The 14,233-nt window shown below is 45.7% G+C and overlaps 1 protein-coding gene across 2 annotated transcripts in view; it reads right to left on the bottom strand.

Annotated features, from left to right (window-relative positions):
• SLC35F2 (solute carrier family 35 member F2) overlaps positions 1-5,806 on the bottom strand; it is a 69,649-nt gene extending 63,843 nt beyond the window's left edge. The window contains exon 1 of one of the 2 annotated variants that reach the window (XM_063671397.1): positions 5,358-5,806. In XM_063671397.1, the coding sequence (XP_063527467.1) occupies positions 5,358-5,467 (110 nt within the window). In that variant the 5' untranslated portion in view covers positions 5,468-5,806. The remainder of the gene's footprint in view (positions 1-5,357) is intronic. The other variant, XM_054439958.2, reaches the window with a different exon arrangement.
• Between the last annotated feature and the right edge of the window lie 8,427 nt (positions 5,807-14,233).

The following is a 14,233-nucleotide window of genomic DNA, read 5'->3' on the forward strand; positions in this document are numbered from 1 at the left end:
CTCCAGCCCATGACCCCTTCACACCAAGCTACTTGAAGTTCCTTAAGCAAAACACTTTCTGGCACTTTCAAGCCTAGACTACCCTTCCTCACCTAGGCCACCTGGAAAACTCATTCAGGCTTCATAATCCCGATCACCTTCCCTCTCAAGCTCCCCAACCCTATCTCACCCTGGTAGACTTGGTCTCCGCCCTTCTTTGTGCCATTGCTGAACCTTGTACTTATCTTTATAGCACTTATCATAACTTTTTACCATAACTTGATTATGAGCTTTCTCTAGAGCAGGAACTTAGTCCTATTCTTTATGGCCAAAGAGACTAGTCTGAAGCCTAGAACATTACAGATGTCCAAGGCTTGGTGACTGAAAGAATCAATGAATAAACCATGTCCAGCACTCTGCTACAAAAGGAATATGATAAAATCCATGCCCTCGAAAAGCTTACCATCTATTTTACGGGAAAAATATAAATATATAAAATAATAATTAAAGGTTTTTGCTAGAGATATAAAGTTGATGGTTGTTATAAGGAATACACATTTTTAAAATATATGAATAGGCCTGGTGCAGTGACTCATGCCTGTGATCCCAACATTTTAGGAGGCCAAGACGGGAGGACTGCTTAAGCCCAGGAGTTAAAGATCAGCCTGAGTGACATAGTAAGATTTTGTCCCTACAAAAACTAAAATTAAAAACTAAAAACATATCCATGAATAAATTAGGATCTATGTGTCAGAATGTAAACTGTCTGACAGTATACAATTAAATAATAATACCAGGCGCAGTGGCCCACCCCTGTAATCCCAACATTTTGGAAAGCCAAGGCAGGTGGATCACTTGAGCCCAAGAGTTTGAGACCAGCCTGGGCAACATGGTGAAACCCTGTCTCTACGGAAAAACAAACCAAAATAAAACAAAAAAAATTAGTAGTACATGGTGGTGCACGCCGTAGTCCCAGCTACTCAGGAGGCTGAGGTGGCAGGATCACTTGAACCAGGGAGGTGGAGGCTGCAGTAAGCCATGATCAGCCACTGCACTCCAGCCTGGCCAACAGAGCGAGACTCTGTCTCAAAAAATGGTAATAATAATAATAATTAAATAAGTATTCTCAGATATTCCTGGAAGTCCATGGTCTTCTATCACAATATTTTTCACTTCAGTTGACAGCAATAAATTGCAAAAGCCAAAATTACAGATTCCACTAAGGAATATATGGTTCTCATTATCATGAATGCCTGGCACACAGTAAGTGTTCAATAAACTTTCATTGAATGAGTGATCTGATATTCCTAATCACAGAGAAAAGTTGTCTGTACCCTATGGGGGCAGGTATATTAAGAGCTGGGGTCACTTAGAACATATCCTCCTCATAATGAAAACATAACAAGCTCTAGGCCCCAATCTTCTCCCTATATTTAGTACCCAGTTGCCCAAAAAGGCTCTTCTTGCCCCTTTTTGGTAAAAGAAGTAGAAATGAGCTATGTGGTTATAAATCTCTCTCTGTGTCTTGCCCATATGGTGATAACACATCATATCCATTCACCAACCTCTTTCTACACTCTCCCACCCTTGGTTCCCTGGCCACAGGTGGGGATTCACAAAGCTACTCAAACTTGGCACATGAGTTTTGACAACAAAGCTTAAAATATTGAGTATTAGGCATACTGGATATCTGGTAAACCACTCTTTTCTGATTGCTGGGTCAGATAAAGAAACTGCAATCCAAAATCCAAGTGCTTGGATGGCTGCCAGAGGTAGGAATGGAAACTTTAATTACCAAAAGAGCCCAGCCAACCAAACAAGAAGCTCAGCCCAAGACCCTTGGAATAAAGACCAATAAAGGGAAGAGTTCAGGGAGGGAGGCAGAATGGAAAGGAAGACTTGAGAACCTTTGTCATCCCTCAGTCATTCACTCATTCATTCATTCATATGCTAAGGGTTGTGGTAGATATAAAAGAGAAAAAGACACCATTTCTGCTGTTAAAGAACTTCATCCATGGCCAGGCGTGTGGCTCACACCTGTAATCCCAGCACTTTGGGAGGCCGAGGCAGGCGGATCACCTGAGGTTGGGAGTTCGAGAACAGCCTGACCAACATGGAGAAACCCCATCTCTACTAAAAATACAAAATTAGCCGGGTGTGGTGGTGCATGCCTGTAGTCCCAGCTACTTGGCAGGCTGAGGCAGAAGAATAGCTTGAACCCAGGAGGCGGAGGTTGCGGTGAGCCGAGATCGCGCCATTGAACTCCAGCCTGGGCAACAAGAGTGAAATTCTGTCTGAAAAAAAAAAAAAAATGCCCACAACCGCTATTCCACAAGAAAGGAAAAAGCCCTCAAAGAGATACATAAAAAGGACATTCGTAAACAAAAGAAATCTCATATTTAGGAGGCTACTAGACTGATTATAAAACATACCCGGATTCCAAAAGTATCAGAACATTAGGAGAGAAAAAAAAAAAAAATCAGGCCAGGCACGGTGGCTCAAGCCTGTAATCCCAGCACTTTGGGAGGCTGAGGTGGATGGATCACCTGAGGTCAGGAGCTCGAGACCAGCCTGGCCAACATGGTGAAACCCTGTCTCTATTAAAAATTAGCCAGGCATGGTGGCAGACATCTGTAATCCTAGCTACTCAGGAGGCTGAGGCAGGAGAATCACTTGAACCTGGGAGGCAGAGGTTGCAGTGAGCCAAGATCGTGCCACTGCACTCCAGCCTGGGCAACAAGAGCAAAACTCTGTCTCAAAAAAAAAATAAATAAATAAAATAAAATAAAATCATTGTTAATTCTTTTTTTTTTTTTTTGAGACGGAGTCTTGCTCTGTCGCCCAGGCTGGAGTGCAGTGGCGCGATCTCGGCTCACTGCAAGCTCCGCCTCCCGGGTTCGCGCCATTCTTCTGCCTCAGCCTCCCAAGTAGCTGGGACTACAGGTGCCCGCCACCACACCCGGCTAATTTTGTATTTTTAGTAAAGACGGGGTTTCACCCTGTTAGCCAGGATGGTCTCGATCTCCTGACCTCGTGATCCGCCCACCTCGGCCTCCCAAAGTGCAGGGATTACAGGCGTGAGCCACCGCGCCCGGCCTCCCATTGTTAATTCTTATCACATCTTGTTAAACATACATCTTGCCATATCATCTGCCCCAGCCTCAAGGCCACTGGCATCTCCTGAAGCAATCACCACATGTTCCCATCACCCAAGAATAGAGAGAGCTAATGGTAACAACTAACCCATATAGAGCACTGAAAGGAGCCAGGCTCTGTCTGCCCTCTCCTGCATAGTCACCCAATTAATCCTTGTAACAGCCCTACAAGGTAGGTACTGTTACCTCCATTTTACAAATAAGAAAACTGGAGCACAGGCTGGGCGCAGTGGCTCACGCCTGTAATCCCACTACTTTGGGAGGCGGAGGTGGGTGGATCACTTGAGGTCAAGAGTTCAAGACCAGCCTGGTCAACATAGGGAAACCCCATCTCTACTAAAAGTATGAAAAAATTAGCCAGGCGTGGTGGTACACGTCTGTAATCCCAGCTACTTCGGGGGCTGAGGCAGGATAATCGCTTGAACCCGAAAGGTTGAGGTTGCAGTTAGCTGAGATCGAGCCTCTGCCCTCAGTCAGGCCTGGGTGACAGAATGAGACTCCATCAGGAAGGAAGGAAGGGAGGGAAAAGAGAGAGGGAGACTGGAGCACAGAGAAGTTAAGTGACTTGTCCAAGAAGGAAGGGAGGGAGGGAGGGAGACTGGAGCACAGAGAAGTGACTTGTCCAGGAACGAAGGAAGGCAGGCAGGAAGGAAGGTAGGAAGGAAGGAAAGAAGGAAGGAAGGGAGGGAGGAAGGAAGGGAGGGAGGGAGACTGGAGCACAGAGAAGTTAAGTGACTTGTCCAAGATGGAAGGAAGGAAGGAAGGAGGGAGGGAAGGAGGGAGGGAGGGAACTGGAGCACAGATAACTGACTCGTCGAAGGAAGGAAGGAAGGAAGGACGGAAAGACCGAGAGAGGGAAGGAAGGAAGGAGAGAGAGAAGGAAGGAAGGAAGGGAGGGAGAGAGGGAGGGAAGGGAGGGAACTGGAGCACAGAGAACTGACTTGTCCAAGGTCACCCAGCCAGGATTTGAGTCCAGAATGTGAGTGCCCTTAGCCATTACACTGAATTGCCTCCCAGCTGAGAACTTTTAACAAATGTATCAGGACATACACAACTGGATGCTACAAGGTGGTTTTTGGCCAACTTTCCCCTTTAAACACATGCATCAATTTTAAACTATATTTATATGATAAAAAAATGCTTACACCTTTATCGATCTCGTTTTTAAAATGGTATGGCTTTTCAGGACTATCTTTCACAATCGTTACAGGGAAATTCGCTTTGTTAATATGAAAAAAAATCAAATGTCTGTTTCATGAGTTGTCAGTGGCCAACGCTGTTTAGACTAGGGCTTGAACGCATCACCCCTTAAAGATCATCACCCCTTAAAGATCATTGCCAAAGCAATGGCCTTGGGCAAATTGCTTAGCCTTCTTTGTTTCTCCAGCGGCAAAGTGGATATAACAATAGTACCATCTCCTAAAGTGGTGAGGATTAGCTGATATTATCCACATAAATTGTTATGCACAGTACCTGACACAGAGCGAATGCCCAATAAATGTCTTTCACTATTTAGGTCCTGGGTTCTTTCATTTCCAGCGTGCAAGTCCTCCAGCAACCACAGAAACGCTTTCTAGAGTCGCTGCCCACTCCTTAAAAACATTTGTCCCTACTTCGCACAGAGCATAGTGATACCACAAACAGGCTTCCCTGGACCCCAGCCCTGGGGGTAGCTATATCACCTCGCTCAGGCCCAGGAAGAGACAGCCAGCTCTGGTCTCCCGCCCGGCAGCAGCACAAAACTTAACCAGGATTTTTCACTTCGGTCAACTCTTGAAACACCGCGCCCAGTCTGGCGGGCTCGGCAACAGACGGAATGAGGGCGCCGGCGCCAGCGCCAGGAAGTGGCGCTCACCCACCTGCCCAGCCCGAGGTGGGCACTCCTCCTTCACAGCATCCCCAGGGACCTCGTCCCTCCACGGCGGAACGCCCCAGAGGACCGACCTAATAGTGCCAACAGGGTGGATTTCCCCCCAAATCCTCTAAAATACATTGCCACGATTTCGAAACGGGAGCCGAGGGAGACGCACCAAGTGCTTCCCGAGGCCAGGTGAAGCGCACCATCCCTGGTGCGCGTGTTGCGCCCCGAACCAAAGTCCGTGCGGCCGCCACCTCTGCCTCCCTGCTGGGGGCCTCAGAGCGTGTGCTCCGTGTCCACGTGCGCGCCCGGCCCGCAGCCGCCCCCGCGCTCCAGCGGAGCTGCAGCGCGCGCCTTCCACTCACCATGTGAAGAGTTTGCCTTTTATCCTGCGCAGCACGCTGGCGAACTCGCCCGCCGCTCCCTCCGCGAGGGGCTCTGGGGCGCCGGGGCCCGCCGGCGAGTCTGCCTCCATCGGCGCCTTTGCGCGTCTCCGGCGCCCAAAACCCCCGAAGTGCCGGGTCCCGGAAGACGGGAGGCGGCGCCTGTGCGGCCGGCCGGGGCTCCGCTCGGGCCCTGCGCTCCCTCCCTCGCTCGCCTGCTCGCGTCCCTCTCGCTCCTCCGCCCGGCTCCTTCAGCGACCAATCATTAACTGTCAAGCTCTAAGGGCCAGACAATACATTTGCAGATTACAACCTGGCACCTCCAGGGTGGCAGGAGGAGAAAGGGCAATTTTTTTTTCGTCTTGACAGCCGAGCCTTATTGTTGAGCGGCACGCAGTGTGCCTTTCAGGTTTTTAGGGTTCCTTGTTTGAAATCACAAGATACAGTGACACGAGGTTATTGTAGGTGATTCCTAAGCTAAGAAGCGGTGAGTGAGCAGTGAGTTAGAAGCAGTGAGTGAGCCGGGAGTCTCCTAACTGGAAGGACTGGCTGATCCCTCCTCTTCCCTCCCACTCTCCCTCCCTCTGGCTGATTTGTACAAGATCGTTTCATTAAAATAACTGAAGGCTGGCAGGGCGCATTGGCTCACGCCTGTAATCCCAACGCTTTGGGAGGCCGAGGCGGGTGGATCACCTGAGGTCAGGAGTTCCAGACCAGACTGGGAAATATGGTGAAACCCTGTCTCTACTAAAAATACAAAAATTAGCCGGGCGTGGTGACGGGTGCCTGTAGTCCCAGCTACTAGAGAGGCTGAGGCAGGAGAATCGCTTGAACCCGGGAGGCGGCGGTTGTGAGCCGAGATAGCGCCTTTGCACTCCAGCCTGGGCAACAGAGCGAGACGTCGTCTTAAAAAAAAAAAAACCTGAAGGCGCTTCAGGTCTGTGTCGCTTTTCCCTGCAAAACATGGGTAAGATCCTAAAAAGATCTTGGAAACGTGCCTTTGTGGCGTGGATGGAGGCGTGGCTCATTCTTCACGGTGTGTTGGTTTTGTCTTTCAGTATTCAGTTGTCTCCCCCGTGCCAGGGAGAGAGACGGTGCCAACCCCCGGCGCTCGGCTGGGATGCCCTGCCCTAGCCACGCCTTCCGAGGCTTCCACGGGCCAAAGAGGGATTAAGAGACTAAGCTGGGGTCGAAAAGTTCCTGTCACTGTCCCCCTGCTTCCGGAAAGGAGGAGATCCAGAAAACAAAAGAAAAGGTGTTGGGACTTTTTTTTTTCCCCTGGCCACCTGCTTTGGGGGTTGGGGTGGGGCAAAATAAACGTATGTTCAAATAGACAGGCTATGCAGACGAGCTGGCAATTCTGTAAGAGGTGTCTAAGAAAAAAAAAAAACAGCTTTCGAAAATAAAATATGGCTTCAGGAACCCCAAGTTTAGCAGCTGCAGGAACCTCAAAAAAACCTTTGAAACTAAGAACGTGGTCATCCGTAGAGACTAATTAAGTATTATAATACAAGCATATCATGAAACAAGAGGACATTAGAAGCACATTTAAGATCTCACTTTTTTAAAGTAAACAACTCATTTAACCCTGCATATTGACAACGTTGAATTCTACCTGCGCCCTGTGCTCCTGGAAAATAATGACAACTAAGAAACCTTCCTAGGCCGGGCGCGGTGGCTCACGCCTGTAATCCCAGTGCTTTGGGAGACCGAAGCGGGTGGATTACCGGAGGTCAGGAGTTCGAGACCAGCCTGACCAAAATGGCGAAATCCCGTCTCTACTAAAACTACAAAAATTAGCCCGGCGTTTTGGTGTGCGCCTGTAATCTAGCTACTCGGGAGGCTGAGGCAGGAGAACCGCTTGAACCCGGGAGGCAGAGGTTGCAATGAGCCGAAATCGTGCCACTGCACTTCAGCCTGGGCAACAGAATAAAACTGTCTCAAAAAAAAAAAAAAAAAGAAAGAAAGAAAGAGAAAAGAAAAGAAGCCTCCCACCTTTTTTTTTTTTAATCAAAGATTTTGGTTGAATTTCTCTTCCTCCCTCATACTCTGAACTTTCGCCCGCCCTGACCCTGAGCCGCAGGTAACCCCTCCTTAATAGCCCCTCCTGAGAAGTTGGCCTCAGGGTGAAACATTCTCTAATCTATTATCCAATGGAGAGCCACCTTTTCATTCCACTTCCCACCGGTAGGGAATAGACCCCCTCCTACTGCAGGAACCCTTCCCCACAGTCCCCACCCATCCCCATTTGCAATAATCCCTTCAAATAAAGTCTCTCCTTAACCAAATTTGATTTTTTATTTGCAATATATACAGTAGTCACCTCCTTACCTGAGGTTTTGATTTCCATGGTTTTAGTTACCACAGCCAATTACCCTCTGAAAATAGGTGACTAGAGTATAGTAAGATATTTTGAGAGAGAGACCACATTCACATAACTTTTATTACAGTATATTGTTATAATTGTTCTATTTTATTATGAGTTGTTAATTTCTTACTGTGCCAATTTTATAAATTAAATTTTATTATAGGTATGTGTAGGAAAAAAGTATATACTGTATAGGGCTAAATACTCTCTGCAGTTTCAGACATCCACCAGGGGTCTTGAAACATAAGGGAGGACTACTATGTTTGATTATGTGAGTATGAAGAAAAATAGAAGATACACGTCAACACAAGTAACTTTAAAAGAGGGTGGGGGGAAAGGCGCAGTAGCTCACGCCTGTAATCCCAACACTTCAGGAGGCTGAGGCAGGAGGATTGTTTGAGCTCAGGAGTTTCAGACCAGCCTGGGGCAACATAGTGAGACAGTCTCTTAAAACACACATACACACACACACACACACACTCCGGCACATATAATAGAGTCCCCCCTTTTTTTTCAGATGGAGTCTCTCTTTGTCAGGCTGGAATACAGTGGTGCGATCTCAGCTCACTGCAACCTCCAACTCCCTGGTTCAAGCAATTCTCCTGCCTCAGCCTCCCAAGTAGCTGGGACTACAGGCACGCGCCCATGTCCGGCTAATTCTTGTATTTTTAGTAGAGACAGGATTTCACCACATTGGCCAGGTTGGTCTCGATCTCCTGACCTCGTGATTCACCTGCCTCGGCCTCCCAAAGTGCTGGGATTACAGGTGTGAGCCACCACACCCGCCAATAGAGTCCCTGTTATGTCAAATGTATGCCTTTGTATAAATACATGAAATTAAAAGATGAATTTAGACATTGTAGCAAGCTGAATAATGTCCCCCAAAATATCCAGGTCCTAATGCCTAGAACCTGTGAATGTTGCCTTGAGTGGCAAAATGGACTTTGCGTATGTGATTAAGTTACACATCATGAGATGGAGAGATTATCCTGCGGGCCATAATGTAATCACAGTGTCATAGGAGGGAAACAGAGGCCAGGCATGGAGGCTCACACCTGTAATCCCAGCACTTCGAAAGACCGAAGCAGGTGGATCACGAGGTCAGGAGTTCGAGACCAGTTTTGCCACCATGGCGAAACCCCATCTCTATTAAAAATACAAAAATTATCCGGGAATGGTGCTGCATGCCTGTAATCCCAGCTACTCAGGAGGCTGAGGCAGGGGAATCACTTGAACGCGGGAGGCAGAGGTTGCAGTGAGTCCAGATCGTGCCATTGCACTCCAGCCTGGGTGACATAGCAAGACTGTCCCCACCACCATCACCACCAAAAAAAGGAGGGAAACAGAAAGAAAAGAAAGTGATATAATGTAAGCAGAGGTTGAAGTGATACACTTTGAAGACAGAGAAAGGCTAACACAAGCCAAGGAATACATGCAGCCACCAGAAGCTCAGAGGCTCCAGAAGAAAGTAGCCCTGACAACTTTAGGCTTGACAACAGGCCAGTGAAACTGATTTCAGACTTCTGACCTCCAGAACTGTAAGAGAATAAATCTACGTTGTTTTAAGCCACTAAATTGGTGATTTATTACAGCAGCCATAGGAAACAAATGCGGATGTGTATACACTAATTTATAGAAATCAGAGTATACTGTCAAGTGAAAAAAGCAAATTTTAGGGTAACTGTATAATACGGTTACATTTTAATAAAAGCTACCAACTAAATATCTTTATATATACATATATTAATACATTGATAGACATATATTTATATTTGCTGTGTTTATTATATAAGCAAGAAAAAGGATTTGGAAGAATACATAACAGGTTATTGATAATGGTTAAATCATGTGAGTGGTTGGGGATGGGGGCGGGGAATGAATAAGGGGGTGACAGATTGCCATATATCTTCATTTTGTGCTCTTACTATGAGCATATACTGCCTTTGCAATTTAAAAAATGTACAATTAAGACATTTTTCAATAGGTCACATTAATCTTAATTTAAAACATATTAAGCTCAGCTGGACGTGGTGGCTCATGCCTGTAATCCCAGCACTTTGAGAGGCCAAGGCCGGTGGATCACCTGAGGTCAGGAGTTCAAGACTAGCCCCACCAACATTGTGAAACCCCATCTCTACTAAATACAAAAAAGTAGCCTGGCATGGTGGCACATGACTCTAATCCCAGCTACTTGGGCAGTAGCTGAGGCAGGAGAATTCCTTGAACCCAGGAGGCAGAGGTTGCAGTGAGCCGAGATTGTGCCATTGCACTCCAGCCTGGGCAACAAGAGCAAAACTCCGTCTCAAACAAACAAACAAACAAACAAATAAAACGTATTAGGCTCAACATGTCACCCCCAGGAGACAATGGGGCCAGGAAATATAATTAACCACTGACATGCATTCTAAAGTTATGGACAAAATTATATGTATTTCTTAAACACAAAATCCTCCTCAAAAAGTGGCAATAGTAGTACTGCTCTAGCATTGCTCCAAAATGAGCTCATCCCTGCTGAGGAGTATTGATCAGTCTACCTTATTTTGGTATCAGAATTAAAATACATTGAGTGGATCTGTGGGCACCGATCCACAAGTTTATGTCAATGGAAATTTACTGGAAAAATAAGTTAGGTGTTGGGGATTTTGCACATAGTAACTTTACTTCTTACAATTACAAAATAACAGCTACCACTTATTGAGCGCCTACTGTGTGCCAGTTAATTTAGATTTTCTATTTTATGTGTCAAATCACCCCAAATCATAGAGGCTTCAAACAGCAATCATTTTATTATCCCTTGCGGTTTCTGTGGGTCAGGAATTTAGGAAGGTGTGGGCCAGGCGGTTCTGGCTCGAGATCTCTCTTGTGGTTGCAGTCAGAAGGTAGCTGAAGTGAGAAGGCAAGGGTTAGAGTGGGAGGTTTGGGCTGGATCATCGAGTGCCTAACCAGCATCTCTGTCTCTCTGTCTCTCTCTCTCTCCATTTAGTTTCAGGGGCTTTCCATGTGGTCTCTCTTTGTGGCCTAATTTGCTAATTTGGGCTTCCTCATAGCCAGGTGACTTCAGGATAATTGGTCTGCTTACGTGGCAGCTGGCAGCTGTTTCTTACCCCAAGCAAGTGCCCTAAGAGAAAAAAGCAAGAGCTTATTGTCAATATCCTCAAACCAAGGCCACTGTGAATGTATATGTAGTTCAACAAGTTGAACTTACTACTCCTTGCTGTGAGAGAGAATTCATGTGGTGTGGGAACCATAGATTCTCAGTAACAGGGAGTTAGAAAGAACTAAATATATATAGGATATTAGCTTGTTTGAGTGATTTGACGAAGGGTCTAAGGAAGCAGGAGTTCACTCTAGATTGGAGGCTGTTTGGATGCAATTCTTATTGGTATCTCAAGACATCTATATGGAGGGCAGACTTGGGTGAAGGAAAAACTGTAATTGGTAAAGAACTAGCAATCACTCATTTTGGCAAAAAGCCCAGAGTTGGTATTATACCGGTGGCACAATGACATTGTTTTTGTGCTTAGAGAAGATTATGAGCTAGCCTTGCTTTGTTTTATCATGGTCTCAGGATAATCTCGTTTGAGAATGATATTCTGTTAGATTATGTCCTATAAAAGAATAATATGAAGGCTGGGCATGATGGCTCATGCCTGTAATCCCAGCACTTTTGAAGGGTGAAGCGGGCAAATCACCTGAGGTCAGGAGTTCGAGACCAGCCTGGCCAACATAGCAAAACCTGGTCTCTACTAAAAATACAAAAAGCCGGGTGTGGTAGCTACTGGGGAGGCTGAGGCAGGAGAATTGCTTGAACCCAGGGGGCAGAGGTTGCAGTGAGCCAAGATCACGCCACTGCATTCTGGCCTGGGTGACAGAACGAGACTCTGTCTCAAAAATAATAATAATAATAATAATATGGCTCAGCTATAAGTGCCAGGCCAGTTTCAAAACAAAAAAAAACACTGTTTATTTTTCTATTCTTTCTCAGTATCTCCTTTCATGACCTAGCCAAAAAAGTCCTATAGTCTCATTACCACCATAGTCCCAAACCCACCCAGGCTCAAAGGAAGGGAATGTAGACCCCACCTTTCAAAGGAACAGGGTGTCACCATCACATGGGAAAAGAGCATATGGGATGGAGGATATTGTTGCAGCCACCTATGGTCTGCCACAAATGCTTTGCAAATTGCTCTCAGGCATAATTAATACTGTTTTTCAGGTGAGTAAGCTAAAATTCAGAAAAGACTAAGTAAATTGTCCAAGATCTTCAGAATTGTAACTGATTGATACTGACATTAAAAGCACCAAGCTGTCTTTCCAATTTAATTGACAAGCATGTATGAGCCTCTTTCCCATTATCTTTTTCTCATTGCTTGTAAAAATAATTATAAATAGATATACTTTTTAGATCTCACCAAATACAACATACTGAATAAGAAAAGCTATGATAGTCACATCCATGTTAAGATTACCATCCATTTAAAAAAATAATAAGACTGTAGTTCTAAGTGATGGTTTTGGATGTTTGTCCCCTCCAAATCTCATGTTGAAATGTGACTCCCAAAGTTAGAGGTGGGGCCTGGTGGGAGGTAATTGGATCAATGGGATAGATCCCTCATGAAAGCTTTAGCACCATCTCCTTAATGAGAAATGAGTTCTCACTCAGTTTACACAAGATCTGGTTGTTTAAAAGAGTCTGGAACTGGCCAAGTGTGGTGGCTCACACCTGTAACCCCAGAACTTTGGGAGGCCAAGGCAGGTGTATCACCTGACGTCAGGAGTTCAAGACCAGCCTGGCCAACATGGTGAAACCCCGTCTCTACTAAAAATACAAAATACGTGGTGGTGCAAGCCTGTAATCCCAGTTACTCAGGAGGCTCAAGCAGGAGAATTGCTGGAACCCGAGAGGTGAAGGTTGCAAAATGAGCCGAGATCACACCACTGCACTCCAGCCTGGGCAATAAGAGTGAAACTCCGTCTCAAAAAAAAAACTCCCCCCACTCTTGCCATGTGACATGCTGGTTCTCCGTCACCTTCCACTGTGATTGTAAGCTTATTGAGGCCTCACCAGAAGCAAATGCCAGCGCCATGCTTCCTGTAAAGCCTACAGAACTCTGAGCCACCAATTAAATCTCATTATTATTATTTGAGACAGGATCTTGCTCTGTCACCCAGGCTGCAGTGCAGTGGCACAATCATGGCTTACTGCAGTCTCGACTTCCTGGGCTCAGGCAATCCTCCCACCTTAGCCTCCTGAGTAGCTGGGACTATAAGCATGCACTACCATCCCGGCTAATTTTTATATTTTTAAAATTTTTGTAGAGATGGAGTCTCACTATGTTCTCCAGGCTGGTCTCGAACTCCTGGGCTCAAGCAATCCTCTGGCCTCAGCCCCACAAAGTGCTGGAATTATAGGTATGTGCCACTGTGCCTGACCTAAATCTCTTTTCTTAATAACTTACTCAGCCTCAGATATTTCTTTATAGCAACATAAGAACAGCCTAATGCACTAAGTGTTTATGATTTTTTTTTTTTTGAGATGGAGTATCATTCTGTCGCCCAGGCTGGAGTGCAGTGGCATGGTCTCGGCTCACTGCAACCTCTGCCTCCTGGGTTCAAGCAATTCTCCTGCCTCAGCCTCCCAAGTAGCTGGGACTACAGGCAAAGGCCACCACACCCAGCTAATTTGTATATTTTTAGTAGAGATGGGGTTTCACCACATTGACCAGGCTGGTCTTGAACTCCTGACTGCAGGTGATCCACCCACCTCAGCCTCCCAAAGTACTGCGATTACAGGCATGAGCCACCATGCCCAGCCACGATTTTATATTATATTATTTGTGAGGAATATTTGAATACTAAAAATATCACAGTAGTAAAGAAGTGGCTTTGGAAGGCCAAGGCAGAGGATCACTTGAAGCCAGGAATTTGAGACCAGCCTGGGCAGTATAGCAAGACCCCATCTCTACAAAAAAATAAATAAATAATAAACATAAAAATTAGCTGGGCATGGTAACTTGCACCTGTGGCCCCAGCTATACAGGAGGCTGAGGTAGGAGGATTCCTTGAGCCTGGGAGGTGCAGGCTGCAGTGAGCCATGAACATGCCACTCCACTCCAACATGGGTGACAGAATGAGACCCTGTCTCAAAAAAAAAAAAAAAAAAAAGAATTAAGACTTCTTTAATCTAGAACCAGTGTTTAAGGTAGTTAAACTAAAGTCATTTCTATAAACATTCAATGGGAACTTTCCAAATATAATCTATAATTAAAGTTCATTTTAAAACACTTACTTAAAAAGCTTTATTTTAAAAAATTCTGTTTGCAGCATCCTATTGAATACATTTATTGCTACTATACTTGAGGCTCACAAGGACAATAGCTGCATTATTCCAGCTAAGCCTCTTTATTTTCTCTTTCACAAGTATTCGAAGAATACTGATGAGTGTCAATCTGTCTTCTATTTGAATGGCCTAGATTAGTACACAAGGTAC

This window comes from Pongo pygmaeus, chromosome 9, assembly GCF_028885625.2.
Source record: "Pongo pygmaeus isolate AG05252 chromosome 9, NHGRI_mPonPyg2-v2.0_pri, whole genome shotgun sequence".
Classification (NCBI taxonomy): domain Eukaryota; kingdom Metazoa; phylum Chordata; class Mammalia; order Primates; family Hominidae; genus Pongo; species Pongo pygmaeus.